The sequence below is a fragment of the Ixodes scapularis genome, unplaced genomic scaffold (assembly GCF_016920785.2).
Source record: "Ixodes scapularis isolate PalLabHiFi unplaced genomic scaffold, ASM1692078v2 PGA_scaffold1__304_contigs__length_218370807, whole genome shotgun sequence".
Lineage (NCBI taxonomy): Eukaryota > Metazoa > Arthropoda > Arachnida > Ixodida > Ixodidae > Ixodes > Ixodes scapularis.
This window is the reverse complement of record NW_024609846.1, coordinates 134680908-134705945: the sequence shown is the minus strand read 5'-3', so window position 1 is coordinate 134705945 and position 25038 is coordinate 134680908. Positions and strand designations below refer to the sequence as shown.

At 47.7% G+C, this 25038-nt stretch overlaps 1 protein-coding gene across 1 annotated transcript in view; it reads left to right on the top strand.

The window, feature by feature from the left end:
• The window catches only part of LOC8053276 (peripheral-type benzodiazepine receptor-associated protein 1), a 196290-nt gene that overhangs the window by 163601 nt on the left and 7651 nt on the right, over positions 1–25038 (top strand). Inside the window, exons 23-29 of the mRNA XM_042290344.1 lie at positions 285–368; positions 3885–4179; positions 13775–14265; positions 15001–15154; positions 15547–15659; positions 17370–17556; positions 21419–21462. Of these exons, the coding sequence (XP_042146278.1) occupies positions 285–368; positions 3885–4179; positions 13775–14265; positions 15001–15154; positions 15547–15659; positions 17370–17556; positions 21419–21462 (1368 nt within the window). The remainder of the gene's footprint in view (positions 1–284; positions 369–3884; positions 4180–13774; positions 14266–15000; positions 15155–15546; positions 15660–17369; positions 17557–21418; positions 21463–25038) is intronic.

Below are 25038 nucleotides of genomic sequence, written 5' to 3'. Positions count from 1 at the left end.
GTTTGCACCAGTGCGTCGTGTTATTCTTCGAGATGGGCATAACAGCGAGTGAAATCCCACAGCCTGAAACGTCTCTGAAGCATGCCTGCTGTTGTTATTGACACGTATCATACTCGGTGATGCACACAAAGTGTTGTTTCTGTGTCGCTTCCTGTTTGATGTCACCTCTTTCTCTCAATCGCTATGATCCAGTGTCCGTCGCACTCGATGCGAAAACGTGGCTGCGGCCACCGAAAGTATCATTTCTTTTGCTTTTTTTTTTCCCCGCGTTGTGCGGCGTGCAGTCTGTGGACCGTGTCGAAGAGAACCACTCGGAGCTGTCAGACATCGTCGAAGAGCTTGAGGACGAGATGCTCGAGAACGGAGAGGTAGGCACTATGCGGCGTTCATTTCAGATTGGTCGTACGTGTGTGCCTATACGGGTAGAAACCGGGGGAGAGGAGGAAAGGAGAGCGCGCGGGGACCCCAGAGCGGCAAGCTCTGATTGGACGGATTAGTGGGTATAGAGGCAAAGCCGGCTGCCGTTGTTTCTACCCACCATTCGAACGCGTTCGAAGAATGAGTAGAGCAAAGGCTTTGCTTCTATACACAGTAATCATTCCAACCAGAGCTCGGTATTCTAACGTCCCCGCTCGCTCTTGTCTCCTCCTCTCTCTGGGTTTCTACCCGTATAGTATAGTCACTGACAGCTTTAAAAACACAGGGCGTGGCGAGTCCCGAGCATCTCATTATCGCTCCGCGGCCAATGAGATTGCCGCATTGGCCGAGAAGAATGCGAAAGAGCCAATGGCGAAGCGAGACGCGTCAGCGTCACATAGAGGCCACGCCCTGTGTTTTCGAAGCTGTCGGTGACTGGAGTAGGTTGAACCTTGATGTTAAACTTGGGTGTTCCTTCCCTCCTACTTACTTTTCCACGGTAAAAATGTCTCAAAGTTCTCAACAGCGTAAAAACGAAAACCTGGCAGGAATACTTTTTTGTTTATCCACCGCTGTAATTGGAGCTATAAGTAATCACGAGCATCACATTTCTTCGCTATATGCTGTCAGTGATGGTATAGTTAATAGGGTCAGTCTCTATTTATTAAAGAAGCTCCAATTTTGATCTGAATTGTGTATCCTAATTAAAACTCGATACTTTTCACGGGGACTTTTAAGGTAGACTTGCATCAGCACATTAGAGAATTCCCAAACATTAATCGTTGGATTTTCATCGTGTGTATACCCATAGAATAAAAAAAAAAAAAAAAAAAAAAGAGAAGAAAAAATCGTCGTGTTTTGATCGAGCGCTTTACAGACACCCTCTTTATTTTTAGTTTTGCGGACAGAAGGGTGGGAGCGTACCAACCAGATATGGGATATGTTAGTCCTGGCACAGATATTTAAATTATTTTCCGGTATAAAAATACTCGCATCTAAATTCCCGCCGAGTATACGGTGAGTGAGTCGCTGCCTTTGCAGCAAATGGGATTGCTGCTTTCGCCGAAAACAACGCCCAGAAACGAGGCGTGAAGCGTGAGAAATGTCACTCCCTGCGTTTCGTAAGCTTGCTCATTGATCGTGTGTTTGCTGGAACAATGAGCACTTGCGCATTGTTCCAGCGCAGGTGGTAGTTTTTGGGCTCAGAATTGCGGTGATAAGCTTTTCTCGAGTACTGCCATAGCTTCTTTTATTCTAGAAAACCTGTCAAATAGCAAAAGAACGTGGCCGCCGTAAAGGTGAAAGGAGATCAGAGAAGAGGGCGCGCGCAGGGGCTCTCTCAGTCAGCGCCATACAATGCCCCAGCGGTAAAAACCAAAAGCACAAACGCGTTCCTTTTTCTTTTTTTTTTTTCAGGAAAGAAGGTTATTTTTTTATTTGACCCTTCTCTATTCCGCCCCTCTCTCGTTTGTCAGTGTGCCGGTTGCCTTCTTCATTTTTTCTCCATTGCGGTTCGTTGTCATTAGAGAGTTTTAGTAGATCGTTCCGATACCTCCGATAGCCCCGATAACGATACTATGCATGCGCAAGGGAGGCGGTGGCGGAGTATCGGGATATCGTTATCGGAGTCATGGGAACGATCTACTAAAACTCTCTATTATGCGAAAAGGCAACCGTGCGCACCGTTCGCACTGGCTGAAGGGTGAGCTCAGAAGTGGCTCTGCGCTACCGTATGGGTAACCGTCCGGCGCTGCTCCTCGCCTTTTTTTCGGCGCATACGCGCGCAATGGCTCCGTCGTCGATGTGACCGGCTTTCGAGAATAATGGAGGATATGGTACTGCAAGCAAGGAGATGAACCCACCATTTCTTTTTTTTCTTTTTTTTTTTGTTTTAGAGGGTGCAGTTTGAGAAACGCTCAGAAACGCATGCGTAGTTCAAACAATCGCAACTGTCCGCGTTCTTTTTTTTTTTTTTGACGTTTACGTAACGGCATTTGACAGTCGGTACCAGTCCAGCGTTTTAATTGCAACACGACGCACTTTTGTTCCGGCTTCGTTTGCGACAACGATACAGGCGTAATGGATTAAAGGTTTTTAGAAGGCCATCAAAAACGCTCCCTCATTCGTCCGATGGGGTACGAACTTGGGCGTTGGAACAGTTAACTGTCGCACACGATTGTTAATTCGTTTGTCTTTATCGCTCGCACATGAACTGAATTGCGTCTTCCTTGCATCACTGTGTTCGACTGATAAGAACGTCGTTTGGAATTGAGTAACTGTAATATTAGGCACTTTTAGCAAACCCTAACCGTGTTCCGCGTACCGCACTACCGGAGTCCTTGAAGCGCTGATACCGTGACCCCGGGGCGCGCGCTTAAAAGCATGCTTGAAAGGCTCCGGTAGTGCGGTACGCGGAACACGGTTAACGGTTTGCTGAAAGTGCCTAATATTACAGTTACTCAATCATGGCGATAACACATTAAGCGTTTTCGTCATGCCGAAGCGAGTCGGGAACATTCCTTGAAGAAAACATGTTAGCCCACCGTTACGCTATAGCACTTTTTTTTTTTTTTCGCTTCGCGCTATGAGATGAAGGTCGGGCAAAAGGTTTATGTTGCGTTACGTTTCCGTCCCGGTTTCGGCGTGGCGGAGACTATAACGCTATATTAATGCTCTCTAAGTCAAGATTTTAGCACAGCGTATCGTATGGAGTGGTATTGTTAGCTGGAGCTCGTGCTCCGACTTCGAAGCTTGCTCTTAAGCACGTGCCAAGGCCGCTGCCGTGCCCAGAGTAGCTTGCGGTAACGTTCTAATAAATCTGTCCGTAGTGCTACCAGGACCCCTTTTTATTTTACAAATCGCTCGCTCGAAGGAATCATGACGTGCCGATATTTTGCTTTGACTGAGACCTAGACGTCTTGTACGGAGCGTGGAATCTCGCCTTGTCCTTTTTTGTGGTTTAGTTACTTTTTTTAAAAGAAATATTTTATGGGAAACGCCTATTCCGGACATTTTCCCGTCCGTCCGCGCATTTGTCCGCCGAATTTTGCGCGGAAATTGATGTCACGCGACATCATGTATCAAGTGACACCGCGACCACGTCGCACGACGTCAGGCCCCGTATTATATCACGCGGGTCCTCACGTTTATTTTCCCGCTAAATGCAGCGGAGAAATTGACATCCCGTGACGCCAGGTCTCGCGATACCATGGCGTCACGCCACGTCACGACGTCGCGCGACGTCAAACTATGTGACGCAAGATTTTCCAGCTGGGCGGCAAAATGGACGTCACGTCACGGGAAAAAAATGGCTTGGTGTCAACTCGTGGTGTGACGTGATACCATGACGTCAGGTTACGTGATGCTAAGTATTGCCGTCCATTTGTTATGGGATAGGAAGTGAATGTCGCTGGTAACTGTTTGAGACACTTCATTGCCCCTTTTGTCCTTTGGTGTTTGCCGCTCAGCTGGGTCACCGTGGCAGCCGTGGCTCCCGCGGAGGCTCGGGGATGAGTCCCCGGAAGCACCACCATCACCACCACCACCATCACCAGCATACGGGGCAGCAGCCGCAACAGATGCAGCACGGGCAGCCCGTGGCGATGCACCAGCAGCCGCCGCAGGTGCAGGGGTCACAGATGCACGGCAGCGGCCGCCGGGAGAAGCGGAACTCGGCCGGGCAGCTCATCATCGAGCCCGACGACGCCCTGAGCGACAAGGAGATCTACCCGTACTACAGGGGGCCAAGCATCCCCGCTGTTGGTGCGTGCGCATTCAACGCTCGTTTCATTAGGAACCTTTAGCAAACCGTTGCCGTGCTCCGTGTACCGCACTACCGGAGGGAGCCCTTGAAGCATGCTTTTAAGCGCGCGCCCGGGTGGTACCGTGACCGCGGCGCGCGCGCTTACAAGCATGCTTCAAAGGCTCCGGTAGTGCGGTACGCGGAGCACGGCAACGGTTTGCTAAAGGTCCTTATTTATAGTTTATGGTACGAAAAGCGTTACACTTGGACGTAACGAAAAACCATTACACACCGGCCAAGGCAGCATGAATCACGCATGGGCCGTTGCAGGCAATGCATAGGCATTGAAAGTATTTAATGAAGGCATACTTAGTCATAAGTAATCGTACTTAAACATGCTTCAACATAATTAATTGTAATTAGCGGGATTTACCAAGCGGCGCAGCGGGAATGATAACGGGGTCGGGCCGTGCGATCCACAGCCCGACCCCTTCATGGCCCATACACGCATTTGCGTTTGAGCGCAATGCGTTCAGTTTGCTGGAGGCAGACGCGGAGTGTTGCGTAGGGCGTTTTCGGATAGCTTGTACACACAGTTGCGTTGAAACGCGGTCGATGCTCTCCGGAGCCGATAAAAACGCGCTATCGTCCTTAGCGCGCCTCGCCAATAGCAAGCGAAATCTTCGGCAACATGGCAAGCCCAGCGATAGCGCCGAAGTGGTCGATCTGGGAACGATCCAGCAGGCTTCCGCAACTTCTGTCCAACTTGGACCATACCCTCAGGTCAATCAAATTTGGTGTGATACGTCGCGCCATCTAGCTCGATATATTTACAACACTTGGCGGGCTCTTTCGATAGCCTGCTTGCTCGTAGGGCTGTTGATACATTAATTTAAAGATGTAGATTCGTGCGTTTTTGGTCTTTTATTCTTACCACTGCTATCGGATGTCGCAGAAGACCAAACGTTGAAGATGTAGGCACTGCTGCGTACCGGACTGTCGCAACCCCGGAAGCTTAGCAGGCGTGCAGCTGCGCAGGTTCTTGTCGAGTCCGTGTAAAATACCACGTCGTCGCAGATAAATACTATGCCGTAAAACGCGTTAAATACACTGCCTGAGTTGAGATGTTTTACTAAATGCGCTATGTGACTCGATATTTGGAATAAATGTGCTCGAATCCAGGCATTGTCTTTGGATTTGACGTGATAACTCAGAGTCAGATCGGTCCTTTGACACTCTCATCGCTCTCTGCTCCGTGGACACATCTTGATCGAACGACGTTTTGTGGGCGTTTGAGCGTAGTTACCGAAGGCCTGTAGAAGGGTGTGTACTTGGGCTAGTTGGTTATTCATGAATAGGAGGTAAAAGCGCTAAAAAACGACGGACAAGTTGAAGAATGACGAACACCACAGAGCGCTCTGTGGTGTTCGTCATTCTTCAACTTGTCCGTCGTTTTTTAGCGCTTTTACCTCCTATTTACCGAAGGCCGAAGCGAGCGTTTTTTTCCGCTTCGCTGGTTGCAGAGCGAACTGTCGTTTGCGCCTTTAGCGTGATCGCGTACCTGCCCAAGGTGGTTGCTCTATTTTGACCCGTATACCTATGCGGTTCTAAGTTCGTCCCCGCTGCGAAAAAACAGTCTACTCAAGAAATTATTTTAAAAAATATGCTTACCCCACGAGAAAAGGTTATCCCAGCGACGTTGATTTCTATTCTATGTGATGGAGAACATCATATTCAATCGACGAGACCGAGTATCAGCTTGCGACGAGCAACTGCGTACGACACCGTCCAAACTACAGCCAGCTTGCACGATAAACACATTCCTCGGACACCATAATCATCTTCAACAATACGACGAGGGGACGGGAAACAAGCTGATTCCAGAAATGAGGTCAGCTATTCATGCGGAAAGAGTTTACTCGGAAACAAAGGGTAGGTGAGGGTAAGGGAGGGGGGGGGGGGCGCTTTTAGTTCCGCTTTTGTAAAAGAGGGAAGCTCGACGAAGTCTTTGATTTTGTAATTTTAAAGGAGCTGTGCAACAATTTCAGTACTTTGCTTAAATAATTTGGGAGTTGGTGTCTGTCTCGACCTTTCTGAAGTAAAGAACAAAAAACCGCTTTTGCCTGCATGTCCTAGTTTTTATTTTAAAGATGGACGAAGATTGAGCTTTTCGGCACCTCTCAATTCCTTTACCATCTTCCGAGTCACGTGCGCTGTGACGTCAAAGGGGGTCGCGCGGGGTTCAGGTGAAGCTCTCTCTCTTGAGCCATCAGTGAGCAGCGAAAACTCATCCGCTCGCGAACGGGTGACCACTTGCTGGCGGGGCGCGAACAATATGGTAAAAGGAGGAAAGTCTCATCCGGGTCCGGCCATCCCCGTCCCCCTCCGGCTTCTGGCGACTGTTCGCGGATAGATGGCGCCACTAAAACTCCGTATAATAAAAGTTTGTCGATGATACCAGGTTTTTGACGCGCTTATATTTATGTTGGAAAGACAGGATTTATTGAAAAGTTACCTTTTATCGAGCAGGTATTTGCACAACTTGCTATTTTTTTTTTCTGCAAGACCCCATTGACGTCATGCAGCGCGGTTCTCATGGCCGCCACTCGCGGCTGCAGGTCGGGGGAATATTCTAATCTTTGCCTCGCGATTACGTGGCGGAATCGCAACATTACTCGGCGGAATCACAAGGAAGGAGGTGTGTTTTCTGTCCTTTGTGACAAGATAAACAATGTCAGAACTATAAGATGCCAATTCTTTCAATGTTAAAATCGTTGCACAGCTTCTTTAAGGCGCGCGCACACAACGTTAAAAAAATGCTTTTGTTTACATGGCCTCACTTATATTTAACCGTAATATCAGTGTGTTCAATTGCGCTTTTCTAATTCCCGTTTTGAGTTGTTTGAACCTATCGATTAAGGCACCTACTAAAACTCCCTAATGCTAGAACGACACGACTACCACGGATGCACATTTGTATATTTAACGTTTGATAACTTCTTAAAACAGTCTGTAGTGCTGTAGTGTAGCGCGCGACAACACAACGCTCGGAGTTAATAATAACGTTATCTCGCCTGGGTACGCCGTAGGAACTGCCGATGTTAGCCCTTCCAGTATTGCCTCATTTGGCCAGGTGGCGCTGATGATCAACCGACGGTGGCGCTCTCTGGAACCCTGCCCAGCGTCCACTGCAGCCGTAGAAAAACCTGCTGCCGTAGCGCCGGGAATGGAGGGCAAAACGCGGCCCCAAAACGAAAAAAAAAAAAAAAGAGCAAGGCCCGAACGGAGGCCCGGATAAGTCTCATCGACGGGCGCGAGCGGACACATGACCCTCACTTCCTTTGTCTGCTTCTGATTGGTCTACCGCAACACGCTGCCACTACTGCCGCGCCCAAGGTTGCTCCAGTAGAGAGTTTTCGTAGATCGTTGTCGCCGTCTCGCAACGGCTCTCCCCAACCCGCTACGATACCCCGAACTCAACAGTCAAGGCCATCGGCGCGCAGGCGCAGTAGCGGCTCCTTCGTTGCGGAGGGCTTAGCGGAGGGCGAAACGCAGGTCTACGATAACTCCCTAGTGTCTACCAGTGTTGCCGGAGTGGGCACCCCCATTCCATTCCAATTCCATTCCAGGGAATTAGAGCTTTCTTTAATTCAATTCCTTTAAACTCCTAGGATTGGGGACACTGGACCCATTCCCACTCTTGAAATGGCTGAATTGTTCCATTCCATTCCTCTAATTCCTACAGGTATAAATTGGCACTTGACAACTACATTGGTGAAACAAACTTGCCGGCATAAGTAGCATAAAGTTGACAATATCAAACGGATAGACAGTTGCAAAAAAAAAAAATACTAAATGCCTCAAAAAAGCACCGATTTTACTAAGCACGCTGGGGGCACAACGTGTTTGTTTACATTGTACTGCAAACATCAAGAAGCCCCGATATGTTGATGCTTGTTTAGGATATCGGCCATTCGACCACGTGGCTCGCAACAAACAGCAAAACTTAAATCCACTCCTTTTCTTTTTTGTTTTGCAAACTTTTTTTTGCATTTGACTTTTAGGACATACGCGGCGAGCGTGTTTGTTGGATAAGACGATAAAAATATCCAGTTCGTGCGTAGCGCAGAAAGAAGCTATATTACCGTATTTTTCAAATACCTGCGCAGCAACACGGCTAGTACGCTGCTGGAAGCGACTCCATGCACTGTGGCAAGAACACATCCTCTGACAAAGTGCAACCTCTACGGCGCAGAACGAGGGACCGTATATACCATGTCACGAAACTGCCTTTCTGCAGGTCTAGTCAGTTCGTTCACGCGGCAAGAGTGGCGACGATAATCTACTTCACCTTACGATGGACCGCCACAGACAGCACTAGAGCCATCGAAACCAATCCAGTGCCTTCTGAGTGTCGCGTGACCCTGGGGCCCAGCAACGCGCCGTGCATGTAGTCCGGCTCACGGTGCTGGATAGCCTGGAGTGACTTGTAGCGTCCGCAGCGGTCCATCGCAAGTCAAAGGAAATTAGCGGGAATCCGCTAGCTTGCTTGTAACCCTAACCCACTTGAATGTAAAACATATAACACAGAAAACAAGCATCGGAACAAGGAACCAAGTAAAAGGCGGACTTACGCGTAAAAATGCAGTATAAAAACCAAGCGTCGGAGCAAAGCGCAAGAGGAGAAGAGAGAAGTGAATCTTGCTTTGTTTTAATTCTGAAGCAAACCCAGATTTAGCACTTCAAAGGAGTGCGCGCGAATAAACGTGGAAGGCAGCAGGGTTGGTCGCCTGCTAAACAACGCTCCTCGAACTATAAGAAAACAATAACTGATCATCTTTCGGCGGCGCGCTAGTCAACGAATAATCAGAGCTTTGCGAGTTCTGAGTAGACCTCGCTCCAAGTGACTTGTGCAGGGTATGTAAGGACAGTCGGGCAACGCTGCAGCATATTGTGTGGGACTGTGAACAACGGGGGCATGAGGCATCGGGGACCCAGGACTGGCCGGAGGACTTCAAGGATGGTGTGATGTGTGTGGACTTGGAGGGACAAAGGGGTTTCGTCCAGCGAACCCGGCGCTTGCTTCACCGGCAGACTGTGCGTAGGTGTGTTGGTGAAGGGGTGACGGAGGGGTAGGGGTTTTCGCAGGACCAATAAAGAGGTTTTCCACCACCACCAACATCTCAGTGTCTGTGCGCGTGCATTCTCCATGCAGCTGAAAAAAAGAAAAAAAAGAAAAGCAAGATAAAAAGGACGATGAGCATAAAAAGGACGATGAAGATATGGCGGTTGCTTTCTTTGCCGCTCTCTTCGTTTATTTTGCTTGGTGCTTGGTTTCCTGTTTCGCTCTCGGGTAACGCCAGTGTAGCCCGTCGCCTGCGCGTCCGTGAAAGGCGCCATCGCCACACTCCCTCCTCTGCTCATTGCTTTGACGCTTGCTTTTTGTATTGCAATCGTATAAGCCTGTTGGGGCTCTACGCGGGCTAGCAGTTTCCCGCTCGTTTTATTTCTGAGCAACTGACTCGCTGACTGGCTCCAATTAGCTGACCGTAAAGACGCACAAAAACTTTAATCGGGTTCATTCCATTCCCATTCTATTCCGGGCAAAAGGCATCTATTTCCATTCCGATTCCACTCCCCTCAATGTTGCCGCCATTCCATTCCCATTCCATTCCGGGAACTCCACACTGCCTACTCCCTTGCATTACGTTGCGAGGTGCTGCGCGACGACGTGCTTCGTTCTGCCCGTAACTGTTTCCTGCCTCAAGGACGCCGCTCTGTACTTAACCGCGTTCAAACTCGATTGCGCGTGTATTCCTATACATTGTACCACGAAGAGGAACCTAATGGGAGCGCACGCAGCTGGACTAAGTATGACTCACGGGAGCCTGCGGTAGTAAACGATCGTCGGCGTGCGCCGCTGGCTCCCGAATGGCGAAGCGTGCTCCGCGCGTGATCTCACAACGTCACAGGGCGCAGAGGTCATATCTGAAGGCACTACAGGCACCCTCGCAAGAAGCAGAAGTGAAGCAGAACCCATGGAAACCTTTCATTATGCCCTTCACACACTCCACTTCTGAACAAATTGAAACTTGTGTCGATCGTTCTGATAAATTCGGGGAGCGCATAAGTGGTCTGTCGTGCGTGCAACGCATCTGAAACCACCGAAAGTTGCCGTAACCAAGTTTAATTCGTCTTAACCCACACAAATACACACGATATAGTTTGTTCTCCCCGCATTTGTAAAAAAAAAATAAAAAATCAAAACACCACATTTCTTTTTTTTTTTTAGAGCACAGCTTTAAAGCTGTGCTCTAAAGTCATATCTGAAGGCACCCGTTTCCGGCTTGAGCGGCGTCGCCGTCGCCGTCGGCATCGCCGTCGGCGTAACCGCGCGGTGCATTATCGGTAAATTTTCCCGAAGGAACACGAGGTCCTCCCGAAGTCCTCCCAAGGTCCTCCCGAAGGAACCCGAAGTCCTCCCGAAGGACCTCGGGTTCCTTCGGGAGGACCTCGGGAGAACCTCGGGTTCCTTCGGGAAAACCTTGGGAGGACTTCGGGGTCCTTCGGGAGGACCTCGGAGGACCTCGGGAAAACCTCGGGTTCCCTCGGCAGGACCTCGGGGGGACCTGCGGTTCCTTCGGGAAAACCTCGGCTACCTTCGGTGACCTCGGGGAGAGGGGGTCACGTGACCCCACCCTCGAGGTCACGTGACACCCCCCCCCCCCCCTTTTCCGAGGTCACGTGACCCCCTCCCCCGAAGTCACGCGACCTCCCCCCGAGGTCAGGTGACCCCCCGGAGGAGATTGAAGATTGAGGGGAGGAGGAGGAGGAGAAGGAGGAGGAGGTGTATAGCCTCTCCTCAGTACCCTTTCCTCCTCCTCCACAAGAGCTGCGCTCTGATTCGGCGTTACAGGGAGTTGTAAACGGCTTTCACTTTTAGAACGATGCTCTTAGGGGCCCGTTTTCGGCTTGAGTAGCGTCGCCGTCGGCGTAACCGCGCTGTGCATTATGAGAAATGTCCCATAATGCACCGCGGAGTCCCCCCCCCCCTGGCTCACGTGACCTGAAGGGGGGGGGTTACGTGACTCCCAGGTCACGTGACCCCCCGAGGTCACTTGACCGCAATCCCCCGATGACGTCATCGTCGCTCATGACGTCACTGATGACATCACCGGCATCCGCATCGTCATCATCACTGATGACGTCATCAATGACGTCACCGGCATCCGCATCGTCATCGTCATCACTGATGACGTCATCAGTGACGGCACTGATTACGTCACCGGCATCGTCATCGTCATCATCAATGATGACGTCATCGGTGAAGTCACTGATGACGTCATCGGTATCCGCATCGTCATTGTCATTAATGACGGTCACGTGACCTTCCCTTCCCAAGGTCACGGACCCCCCCCCAGTACCGTTCTTTCCTCCTCCTCCTCAAGAGCTGCGCTCTAATTCGGCGTTACAGGAAGTTGTAAACGGCTTTCACTTTTTTTTTATAACGCAGTTCTTGGGCGCTTGCTTTCTTGTTTCGCGCCGTCGGCGTCGGCTTAATCGCCCTGCTATATTTAACGGGAAATTTAATTGGTGTTGAGGTCACGTGACGTCAATTTTCCCCATAAATCTAGCTGAGAAGCTGAATTTGTTCATGAGTGACATGACACGAAGTCGTGTGACGTGATTTTCCCCGCAAAATTTAGCGGGGAAACTGAATTGGTGTTGAGGTCCCGTGACCTCCCCGCTAAAAATTAGCGGAGAAATTGACGTCACGTCACCCCAACACCAATTCAGTTTCCCCGCTAAATTTAGCGGGGAAGATGACGTCGCATGACCTTGTGTCACGTCACCCAAGAGCAAATTCAGCGGGAAGAGGAGAGGAAGAGGCGGACGGAAGGAGGAGAGGCATACCTTCCCCTCCCCTCTGTGCCCCCTTTTCCTCCTTCTCAAGAGCTGCGCTCTAGTTTCGCATTACAGAGATTTGTAAACGTCTTTCATTTTTTTTAAAGGGGTATGGGTATCAAACTTTGGAACTCATCTCTTTGCTTCAACATGAAGCGGATTGAAGTAGGACTTCACAAACGCCAATGTTTTGTAGGAAAACGCGAGAAAACACATTTTATTAATTAAACAATAACCGGAAACCACCTGGTAGATGTCAGGGAAGGTTCGATGAAATGTCGTGACGGCAACAGATCAGTAAAAGCTGCGCCGCAACGGGAAGTACGCTCACTCTGAGATTACTACCATGAAGAAAGTCACAACAGAGTTTGCCTGGTTGGCCAGCTCAACGCGAGAGGCAAGCGACAGCCACCCGGAGTCGGCTGGGCTGTCGCTTGCCTCTGGCGTTATCGTCGGTTATTGTTGAGCTACAGCGACAGCCCTCCCAGCCTTCTTGCCGACGTGGTCGGCATTCTCCGACTGGGCACCCTGAGTAAATTTGCTTTCATCGGCAGAAATAAGAGTAGTTTCAGGTTGTCGACTTTGACCTCGTTGGTTTCTGAATGCGATAACTCCAAGCTTCCACCGTGCTGTTTATTCTTTGCAGTTGATGATAAGTGCCGCCACGGCACTCATTGGCCACTATCGCGAATCCAATTATTCGTCGACGAATTGATTGTTGACGTGCGCATACGTCCGAGTGACGCAGTGATCGTGTCCAATACGTGAGGTGGGGCCGGCTTGCGTGCTTTGGGTAATGCGGATGTATCACAGTGAAAAGGCAGACAGCTTTTAAAGTAAAAGAGGTACGATATAGTCCAATATATGTTCAAATTTTCGTACCGAAAACCAGGTTTTTGACTTTTTACCCTCTTTCTTTTGGCCCAGTAAACGATCTATGATTTGTAATATCACATTATATGATAACTTATTCCAGCCCAAAATTCATTTCATTGCCCCTTTAAGGTAATATGACTTTGAGGGACCGACCTTTATGAGTTGACAATAATTTAGATAGTCCTTCCTCATAGATGGTAGACAGTGAAATTTGTTTCGATAATAATGTCGTGCGACCGCAAGGCTCTTACAGAACGTCCCTGTTGGGACACACCTCTTCCAAGTAAGGAGAATTTTTGTTCTTGAAACGTTCAGATGCCGCAATTCCGTTGCATTGTGCACATTTTGCACAATCGTTTTTATTCTCATGCACCTGTTGTTGATGGTTTATGCTTGTACTTATTCCAGTTTTTTTTCTTAAAGTAGGATTGTATAGATTTTTTTTTTCTGTTCCATAACCCACACAATATCGAATCCTATTAAAAGTAAGCTAGTCAGGAGATCCCCATGTGACTGCATAACTTATAGAGGAGCATGACACTGAGCCAGACAGAAGATGTTATGAATATTGTAGAGGGGTTGCTTGAGAAAGAAACAAAATTTACACAATGTAAACATAACCTTAGCGCCATATTTCAAAACGAATTGTGATATGTGTGGTAACTAAACTTGAAGCCCTGTTGTCTTGCTTGATTTGCTCGGGCATCCTTCGTACCGAAGTGACATAGGAGCAGAACACTGTTTGCATAGCTTGTCTGCAAGACGTCAAGAGTCTTCGGGAATGTGGACGCAAAATCACAGATCGTCCGCGGCACCTTGGTTTCTTCCAACCAGGGATGACCAAGGACATGGAGGGAAGCTACGGCATCGGGGAGAACTATTCCGAGGAGGAGTTTTCGAAGTACGACATGGGACCTCGAGGAGCTCCTCGCGGGACGCGCGGGCACGGCGCCGTCAGCACGGGATCCGTTCGCTACCATCAGCAACAGCACCACCAGCAGCAGCAGCCGCAACATCAGCAGCAGCAACAACAACAGCAACAGCACCACCATCACCAGCAGCCGCAGCAGCATGGCGGCGCGCCGATGTCCTACCAGGAGCGACCCCGGCCCACGTCGCCAACGCCGCCGACGAGGTCGCGGCACCTCTCCGACGTCGACGACCCGCGGGGTTCATACTCGAGATCGACGGAGAGCCGCTCCGGGCAACGCCAGCCACGGGTGCGTTGGTTCGTGGCCCTGTTCGACTACGACCCGCAGACCATGTCTCCAAATCCAGACACGGCGGACGAAGAACTGCCTTTCCAGGAAGGGGACCTTATAAAGGTAAGCGACTCCTTTCGCGTGCTTAAGGTTGCGGTTGTTATAGGGCTTTCAGTAGAAACGAGATAGGAAGTTCTATCAACGAGAAATCAGCTTTTACGTACAAAGACTCTATGCAATAGCCTCGCAAGTGGTCGGTTGCGGAGTGCGTACAGACTCGCTTATTCATATGACAGAACCCAGGCAACTCCGATGATCAACGGAATCTGGAACAATTAATATAGGCGTGGCGTGTCGCTTATATTGTATTTAAATTATACAAAACCTTCCAAAAATATCTTGGTATCCCTTATGAGAAAGCACGTTTCATGCAGTGGCTTATCGCGCGTGGGTATTCGAAAGTTTAGCTATACTTTTGCGGAACTGGAACATTCTAGAAAGGGGAAATGGCGTTGTCGTTTACCTTGCAGACCTTGCCATGTCGTCACCTGATTTACGAATGAGGGGCTCACTGTTGAGGAAGGGGTTACCTCCTCTAGTTGTAATTAATCGTTATTGCAATTAAAATGTACCGGAAACATGGCCCTTTGGGAATGACGAGATTGCCTCTCAAGCAATATACTCACGAGTTCTTTAGTTTGACATTGAAGTTCCCAGAGTTCAAATAGAAGGTGTGGGTGTCGTCGTGGTAGTGTTCTTGTGACGTGACAATCTACAAAAGCATAAAAATGAGAGGGAGCTGAAGAGGAAAGCTAGTAGGACTCGCATAATTGTTGGGCTGTCCGCATCCCCATTCAGATTTACGGAGGCAAAGATCAAGACGGCTTCTACAAGGGCGAGGCCAACGGGCGCATGGGCTTCGTGCCCTGCAACATGGTGTCCGAGGTTCACATGGACAGCGACGTGGCCGAAACCGGACCGCCAGCCAGGTCGAGACCACCGCCGCACAGGGGTATGTAGTTGTTATTTAGACCTTTTGGCCGTTATACTTATACTTTGGCATGTATATTGGTGAAAGAAATGGACGCCGTTTTGCCATTGGGGCTGTATGCCCATCCGAAAATGAAAATGTCTTTCTCTATGGTCAGCCACTTAATGGGAGACTAATGATGACTGCTCCTCCGTTCAGTAATCCTGCACAGTTTGGATTGTGTACGACGTAGACTTCAGGTCTTACCTAGAAAGAGGTTGCATTCACGTGGGAACGGCGACGTAGGTTTCGCAGCTGTTTTTCGTAATTTTGTTAATTTTGATTCCATAGCTTGACGATAATGTACACGCGACAGGGTTTGACCTTCTTGTTTCCGTTGTGTTGATACGGTCCCCGTGCCTCGGTTGATGCAGGGGCCGACGGTGACGCTTGGGCCGCCGGTGGCGTGCTGCCCCCGCAGCCCAAGCGGATGGTGGCCCTCTATGACTACGACCCGGCGGAACTGAGTCCAAACCCCGATCCTTTCGTAAGTTGCTGTCGCTGTTAGCAGCGGATATGGCGTTAACAACTGACTCCCTTGTAGGGCGCTTGGCAAAGCATTTGCATTCTCCATCAGAGCTCGCGCTATAACCTCTTGCAGGTTAAAAAAGCAGGTCCACGCCTTCCCAAAAAAGCTCTCTGATCGCCACCATTGGTGATTTCCTCCTCTCCACTCGCGTTCCCTCCAGCATTCGCTCTTCTAGGGTGTAAAGATTGGAGGACTTTGTTGGAGGAGTTTCTCCTGCTTTTCCTAATTTGCAATAGACTACAGAAGGAAAGGTGAGTCTGCTAATTCGTGGCTATGCGACTGTCTTTTTGTGACTCGGTAAAAGTTATCGAAGAATGTCATCGCCATCGATATTCACGGAACTGGTTTGTTCGGGACTCGTCTCGTGTATAAGTTGTAAATTGTTTAAATACCGAATAACTAGGTTTACTGCGTCTCCCCTAAGCAGGTATAGGCCCTTACGAAACAGTAAAAACGGACGGGAAAGCCTCTGTGAGTGTGTTGGACTGTAATATCTTTTGTGTACATGAGTGCGTGCTTGCGTGTGTGGGTATGTCTGTATATGTGCGTGTGCAGGCTTGTCTCTATTTCAATTATTGTCAACGCTATATCTGTCTCAAGTTCTGACTCCGAAGCTAAACTTAGCTCTTGGGGTAGTTCCTGTTATTTTCTGTAAGTAGGTAAGTGTATGGCTGTGAGTGGGTCAGAAAATAACAAGAACTACTCCAAGAGCTAAGTTTAGCTTTGAAACCTGTACTTGAGACAGATATAGCGCCGACAATAATTCAAGTAAAAACCGGCGTGCACACGCACATATACACGTATATGCAGCTTTTTTTTTCAAATTCTCTGCAGATCTGTTTAAAAAAATCCATGAAAGCGACACTTATGCGGCTTGTGCGAGTTAGTTATACGTCCAGGGGCACATTATGTAGGTGGCTAAACTTTCCGATAGGTCGGCTAATTAATTGAAGTTCGTTAATTAACTTTATAATTAATGAAAATAGACATATGGTTCCAATTAGAAACTTGCTCAGCGTCATTGAAAACAACTAAATCAGTAATATTCAGAAAGACTTTGAGCGCGTGAATAGCGTAGTAGTGCACCAAAGTTACCACTCCTGAAGCAGGTACAAGACTAACGGTTGCGGTAAGGCGCCCGCACGATTTTTCCCCATGTTATCTAGCCCCAGCCTTGTACCTGCTCCACGAGTCTTTAGTGCACTACTACGCTATTCACGCGCTCAAAGTCTTTCTGAAAATTACTGATTTAGTCATTTTCGATGACGTTGAGAAAGTTTCTAATTATAAGCATATGTCTAATTTCATTAATTAAAAAGTTAATTAAAGAAGTTTAATTAATTAGCTGACTTATTGGAAAAAGTAGCCACCCACATAATGTACCCCTGGCCGTATAACCCACTTGCACCAACCGCATAAGTATAGCTTTCATGGCTTTTTTAATCAGATCTAAAGATTAAAAAACACCCTGTATATATTAGGGATCAGAACGGCTGTATCGAGTCTTTTGGACATCTTAACTGTCACCCTCCCGTTCATATGACTGTTTGTCCTTTGTTTTCAATTTAAGGTACGGCGGTTATTTCTAATGGGTGGCGACATTCGCTATACGACTTTCGCTTTTTTCTTTTTGTTTTTCTTTCCTCTTCGTCCCCCGATGTGCACCAGTCCGAGCTTGCCTTCAGCACGGGTGACGTGATCTACGTGTACGGCGACATGGACGAAGACGGCTTCTTCTTCGGCGAGCTGCACGGGCTGCGGGGCCTGGTGCCGTCCAACTTCCTCACTGAAGCCCCACCGGACTACGCGGAGGGACAGCGCAGGACGCCCCACGGTGCCCCGATGCAGGCCAAGGGTGAGCCTCGCACGCTGCCGCCAGGAGCCGGATGCCCGTCACAGAGCGCTCTTCTTAGCAGCGACAGGACGTATTTGCGTTGCGAGAGAGAGGAATGCAGTTGGTTAATATGCACAGTGCCCAACAACACGAAATGGACCGCCGCACAGCATTGGCCTCGCTCGCGTAACCGTGTATAACTCGCTTGAGGAGCGTATGGTGTTGCTCTGGCGTACGGTGCAAGCGTATAGAGCTACTCTAACCTAGAGTAATATAATGGCTCCGCCACTTGGTTTATTTCGTTTTGTTGAGCACTGTACTTGTCGGTACCGTTGTCACCATCGTTGGGAGAGGGAGAGGAGAGGTAGATAAAAGGCGCATGTGGTTAGGAGTGGAGATGAGGAGCAAAAGGGAGAGGCTTGGCTAATTGCGGTAGCCTGTCTCGCTTCATGATCGGTTAGTGAGCTTCCGTATTCCGTTAAGCCGCGGTCCGATTGGCTGCCATTGAAAAGGACCCAATTCGGGGCTGGCTACAGACGTTTGCATGCTCGAACTCCGGACGCTGCAGTGTTGTTGCTGGCGTGCGTAGATCGTCTGATGGTCAATTCTCGCTAAGGCTTGCCCATGTTTGGCAGACTGGCGCACCAAGAACTTTCCACCCACGGTTGCCATACTAGCTTTTGAAGCGTGACTGCTCGCAAACGTCTTGGTCGTGTCGTTTTGAGGTGTCAACAATTATAGTAGCTGAAGTGTTCAGTTGGCGAATTTCTGCTTTCAATTGTTTAACGTACGCTGGTTTTATTTAGTTCATGTACAGGGTAGCTAGCGTACCCGTAAACTTCGCCTCTAGGAAAAGAAGAAACGCATTTTTATGTGATGTCTTTCTTGGAGAGAAAACTCAAGGCAGTCTATAATTTTTATTAACCGAAAGAGCCCCCAGTTAATACTTTCAAATTCCATGTTCTGATCGCAGTTTTGGGCCGAAATGTTCTTGAGTCGTGTCAATTGCTAGGACCCTTTTGTGCCGCGCGATGGTTGACTTTTCGCATGTTCTTTGGGAAGGTAAATAGGTAGCAAGTGCTTCTTATTCCTTACCAAAGCACCACATTTGGAGTGAGAGTTAAGGCAAGAACATATGTGTGAAAACCCAATCGAAAATTGCACAAAATTCTGAATAACTGAAACTCATCACAGTGTACTTGAAAAAAAAGTAATATTTTTTGTTTACAAATTTCCGATATCTGTCCGATAAACGCTCACGCCTGGATCGTTGCAGCAAAACTTTGTGTAAAAATATTGAGGTTTCACGTCGCAATGCAACGGAGGCTACACTATAAAAAAACTTTACAACCTTCAGGGTGGAGACGAGGTGTTTAGAGGCTTACACCCATGGCTACGCCGTTTTAGCGCTTTTATTTTTATTAATACACCCTTTGTAATCGTAAAATAGAGTGATTTGCATGTAAAACTTTGCTATTTTGAAGGCTGTAAGAATGGTGTGGGGAAAAAGGTGCTAGAGTGAAGTTAGGACACCTTTCATTTTTGAAGGGCGTTTGCTGCTCTGACGTCTGCATTAACCATTTTGTTTTAGTGACTATGCTTTTCACTTGGGGAAGAATTCCGTGAACTTAGATATATTATGTTTTACGTGAATTATTGACGCCAGCAAAACCGCATACGTGTAACCTCCGTAATTCCTGAGACCGTCTCTTTTAAATGGCTGTCTGCATTGTCGAGTATATAAGGTTGTGATTCCTATTTCGGTACGTAATTAATCGCGCCTCCATTTGAAGCTTGTGTGAATCTGAGGACTGCGTGTGATGCTTGGTGCTTGTAAACCTGTTGCTCTTAAACTAATATAGCTAGAATGTTGCAATGGTCGCCAGCACCCTATTCTTAGAGTATTAACCATTGCCCTAAGGGTGTTTCAGAACACTGTTAGCGTGTTAGACCGTGGACAGCTGATTTAAACTTTTAAGGATGTAAACTTGTTGAGTGTATATGTGCAACAACCCCAAGACTCTTTGGAGAAAGAACCTCCCAGGGCTTCAACGCCACTCTTCGCGCTCTGAAGCGCCGAAGTATACAACCTATACTCAACACCGACGCCGGACGTATACAACCTATACTTAACAAAGACGTTCTAAAGAAGAGTGGTTTTAACCTGTTTGTTCGTATTTTGAACTTTGTGCGATATTCGGATGGTTTTTCGCACATCATCTGTACCCTTACTCATAACAAAACAGACTTTTTCAAAGATAATTGCACAACCCGATATTCTAAGCTCTTGAGCTGACACAGCTTAAGCATATGCGTTAACCTTAATTATGCTCAAAGCATACACTCTTGTTGCTGTTAAAAATGATTCGCATCCTAGGACATGGCGGAATAATGGTTCTTTGGCAAAAAAAGTTTAGTTGGTTATCGAACATTTAACCGCGTACGCTGCCGAGCATGAAATTACTGTTCAAAGCGGTGAAGTAAATGTATCGAACCGTGGTGCTGCCGCGCTGTAGGTACTGTCTGATCAGAATCGTCCGCATTCTGGCTTGTTTCCTACCATCGAAGCGAATCTTGTAATCCTGTATATTGACCTGCATGACTCAATTCTAGTCTTTATTATTTTGTATTTGGAATGTTCTCTGTCGCTGATGTTTGCATGCCACTCTTCGACTTTTAGACTAACCTTCCTTGAAACAGCTTTTGAAACTGCTATTTCCTAGAATTAACTGACTGCCTGTTTGCATGATGCCGGACTACACCCGTTGTGACCCATTTTTTGGACTTTGCTTTATGCCGTCATCCTAAAGTCTCCATACCTCAAGTAACGAAAATGGACACGCGGGACGGAGCACATTCCGCCGGAACATAATGGCGCCTTAGAATTCATTCTGCTGCTGTGCCCCGCAATTCGCTTCCTAAAATCTACACCTTCAGGCAATCGTAACTTATTTAGAATTTCACTATACTCGCAAGAAGGGCGAAGTGCGCCTTCAATGTAACAAGCTTACTTAAGCTTAGTTTACAAAAAAAAAAAAAAAAGTGGCGGTGCGTCTACTTTTTTTGAGAGCGTTCCGGGAGACAATCACTGCGATCTACGGAGCGAGTGACGAGTCTTAAAGAGCTTTTTACCGAAAATTGAATCTGCCATATGTCGTTGAGAACTAATTTTCGCACGATCACGGTATTTTCAGCATCGCATCGAAAACCTCATTTTTAGACAAAAAAACAAAAACAAAGTCTGCCTCGTCATTTGTTGACTTTTATTCTTAGATCGAAGTAATTGGTTCTGCGCGTGCTTGGCGTATAACGTGGAGACGCATGAACCTTTTCTTCTCTTTTTCTTATAGTGTAAGCATTACGTCCTTGCCACTGATGGCGCGGTGCCAGACGCATGGCACCTCGTGTATCCAAATTCAAGATGAGCAGTTATCGGAGGCACTTTTCCTTGCCATTTCAGCATAATTAGCAAAAAAAAGAAAAAAACATTTTCCTAATTAACCGCTCCGGTTACAATGCGAGCCTATGGCTCCAGATGCGCCGAAGTAACACTGCAGCCGCAAGCGTGCTCTGCGCCACAAGGGTGCTCGAAACACGTGCTTGCTTCGTACAGAACGTGTGCTTCGGACATCTCTGCGGTTCGTTCTTCTATGACCTACGTGACGGCACATGGAGGAAACGTGCCTCGGACAGCGTCTGCAGGATACCTTTTGCACGATGTTTTGTCAGTGTGAGCGCGGCTCGATGGTGTCACGACGGGTGGTCCAGAATGTGCTTGCCTCGCCTCCTCTGCCAGTGTAGTCGTGCGCAGATCGCTGTTGCACGGTTCGTGGACACGCCTTGCTCCAACTGCCTGCTCTGTTCTGCTAACCTTTCCCCGCAGCCACTTTGGCTAACCGACCCAGACGCAGCTCCGCCCCCGTCACGGTAATTTCGTGTTTTTTTGTTACTTCTTGCTCACTCTTTCTTCCCGCATGTGTGATACGTTCTTTCCGTAACTTACGCTTGTCACTCGGTTTGTCTGACTGTCAAAAAGTAGAAATGGAAAAAAATCTACCGTATAGAACTTTTCTAGCAGGAAATGCCGTGGTATTGTATGTGCCTGCCAGAAAAAGCAATTTGTGATGGAACATTGCAATGAAACTTTTTGGTATGAAACGTTCAGGATGAACTGTCCTGAAGTAAAGTGGCTTGGAATGAAGTTCGGCAGAGCCACCTAAGCTACCGTGTACGAAATGTATGATTCGTCGAGTGACGAATTTAGGAGTGGCTTGCTGGTGGGACTTGCTATGTGGAAAAGCTTTGTTCGATTGTGAAGTCAGGGCTACAGTCTGGATACGTCCTGGAGGGATACAAACATAAAAGTGCATACATCTCCTATTCGAAATCGGAGGTGCTAATCGAACAGTCGCATACCTTTATACTATTCTCTGCACTTTTTGCGATGAGTGTTGTTTTTTATTAATACACTATTAACTTGAAGCATCGCACTGTCCACTACTCTCTAAACTCTCTAAGGCCTACTAAACGATGACCTCGCACATAATGCAAATATGACAGACGCGTGACCAAGCTGCCAAATTCATTCACACACCATACAACGTAACTCAAACAAACAACACTATGTAGGCTTGTCGCTTTAGAGTTCTCGATAAATAATAAAACCCTTGTATTCAGCGTTGTCGCCCTTGCGCGTCTAGATCATCTTGAGGGTTTGAGACACCAAACGCGGACTTTGCATCAGACAGTAAAACTTGTCTTATTATAATTACCTTCTCCGCTTCCCCTTATAAATAAGGGCGCTGGAAAAATCTAGGTGCGACAAACGGATATATGCAATAATATATATATATATATATATGTATATTTTTTGTGTGTGAAACTAGAATTTTAATGAAGGAAAATTGCGTTAGTGTTTTTACCTTTTGACCGAAGGTAGGGGCCATGGGGGTCATTACCTAAAAGACTTTTTCTTTTTCTTTTTTTTTTGGGTGGGGGGGGGGAGGGGTGGGGTATAATGTGGTTGTAGAATCGACGCCCGACCTCGTTATTGTGTAGCCCCGACCTAAAATATTGACTGAAGCCTTTGCAGTGGCCGCTACAGGGCCAGGTATGTCTACACGGCTTCAAACCGAAACTAAGCCGCCAAAGAGCGCCCGTGACGTCGATTCATCTGCCTTGCGCCTGCTCCGCAACCGATAATTATCCCAAGAGAAGGGGAACAAGGGGGACAAAAGGCAAACACAAATCTCCAAACACAGCTAGGTGGCTGGTGCGCGATTGAAAAATTCCGTCTGATCCTGGTATCAAACCAGAGACCTTTCCATTTCCAGTGGAGCGCTCTACCAGCTGAGCTAAACAAGAGTTAGACATCAGTAGAGCAAACGAGTTTTCACAACTGCCACCAGTCTAACACTAACAAGAGTGAACGGCCTGCATTTGAAGGTTTTGATCGTAACCTTAAAATGCAGGTCGTTTACCCTTGTTGGTGTTAGACTGGTAACCTTAAAAAGCAGGCCGTTCACCTTTGTTGGTGTTACACTGGTGGCAGCTGATAAAACCCGTTTGCTCTACTGACATCTAACTCCTGGTTAGGTCAGTTGGTAGAGTGCTCCACTGAAAATGGAGAGATCCCTGGTTTGAAACCAGGACCAGGCGGATTTTTTCAGGCGTACACCAGTCACCCAGCTGCGTTTAGAGATTTCTGTTTGTCCTTTGTCCCCCCCTGTTACCCTTCTCCAGGAATTAAGGAATTATTATCGTTCATCTTGTCCAGCTCGCTTGCGCCTTTGCAGTAATTGCATTCTTTCCACAACCAATGTGCCTGTGCCGATGTTGACGTTAGCAGTGCGACGCAAGTGTAAAGCGGAGGGATTGACGTCACGAGCACTCTTTGGCGGTTTGGTTTTGGCTTCAAGCCATCGGGGAGGATTACATTTTTCGCCCCGTAGCACACGCTACAAACGTTTTGATCAAAGTTTCACGGCATGGCAAGGCTATATTTGGGTCGAGCACCAAATTTCCAACTACATCATGCCTCCAAAAATAAAAATTTTAAATTTGTATTGAAACTTTATTATACTTAAAAAGAATTAGCCGATAAGGCGAATCGGTAAAGAATTAACCGATTTTTCCTTTTTTATATTGACTCTCATGGCCGCCAACTTATCATCCAAGCTAAAAAAAAACCTAACGCAAGTTTTTTTTTAAGTGCATTTTTATTAGGAATGAAATACGACCTTTATACAAAGGCATGGAAGGTAATTTTTATTGCACATATTTTTTCGCCTGGCTGTATTAATTGACAGTAACCAACGTATGGCAGATCGACGGATGCTGCGACGTTGTGCAGTAGGTGTTACTAACGTGACTTCGTCGGCTCATAGCATCGGCTCAGATCTCTGAAAGCTCTTTCAGTTCTTGGGTCCTGGAGTACTCGGTCAGAAAGGGCACTCGTCGCATCTATCGAGCTTTGCAAAATGCCTGCGCGTAGACTTTTCCGCATAGGCCAGGGGCAGTCAATACTTCTTGTCATCGAAAGCTGTTCAGCGAATGACGAAGCTCCGATAATATCACAACCCCAAAGCCCGGTTTGCTGTTGGCCGATACATGACGTTTCATATATAGTCACAATAGGGAGTTTTAGAATAACGCGCGCAGTTTTAGCGCACGCAGCGCTAAATTTTGCGCTGGCGTTAGCGCATGCTACGCAATAGAGCTTTAGAACTGCGTTTCTCCGCCGCGACGCAAAAGCTCAAACATCTCGCACTTGCAACGCCACCAAAATACAGTCACAGTTCTTATTTCACACGCGAAATGCTGTAAGTTGAGAAACAAAAAAAAAAGTTTTTTTGGTCCAGAGTAACGTTTTAGATTTGTTTAAACATGATAAAGCGACGCGAGCGGTCGTTTGGTCGTGTCCGCTTGCATCGCCTCGGCAAGAGGTGTCTCGTGTACTGACCTAAGCGGACCTTACCTTCGCCGAGAAATGTTCGCTCGTCGCAAGCATCAAGTTTCCGGTGATCGTTGTTCACCTTACTGGGTTTTCCAAACCGAGTGCAATGTCGTCCCGTATTGAAACTCGCAGTCTCGAGGATGCCGCCGACGTCGCCCTCACGACGCCGCCGAAGCGGCCGCAACTATGGTCCTGGGAGCCGCCATATTCTAACTGTGCTCGTCTTGAATTTAGTCAATCTCTCGTCGCGATTCCTTCTTGGAGGAACGCCAACACTCTTTCCGTACGCAAGGCTTCAGCGTGCGCTATTCTAAAACTCCCTAATGTCTCAGCATAAATCTTTCTTTCTTTTTTTTGTTCTTTTTTTTTAAGGTTAGATTTGCGTCATTTGTTGAACTCCACGGAAATGTCATCCCATCTCTGTTTCGTGGGAAAGCAGATGTTTCTGTTTCGTGGGAAAGAAATCTAGCAACGACGGGCATTTTTGTTGATTGAGGACTCGAGAAGCTGAAGCAGTTCTTGGAGCTGCGTGTCATACTTGAACATTT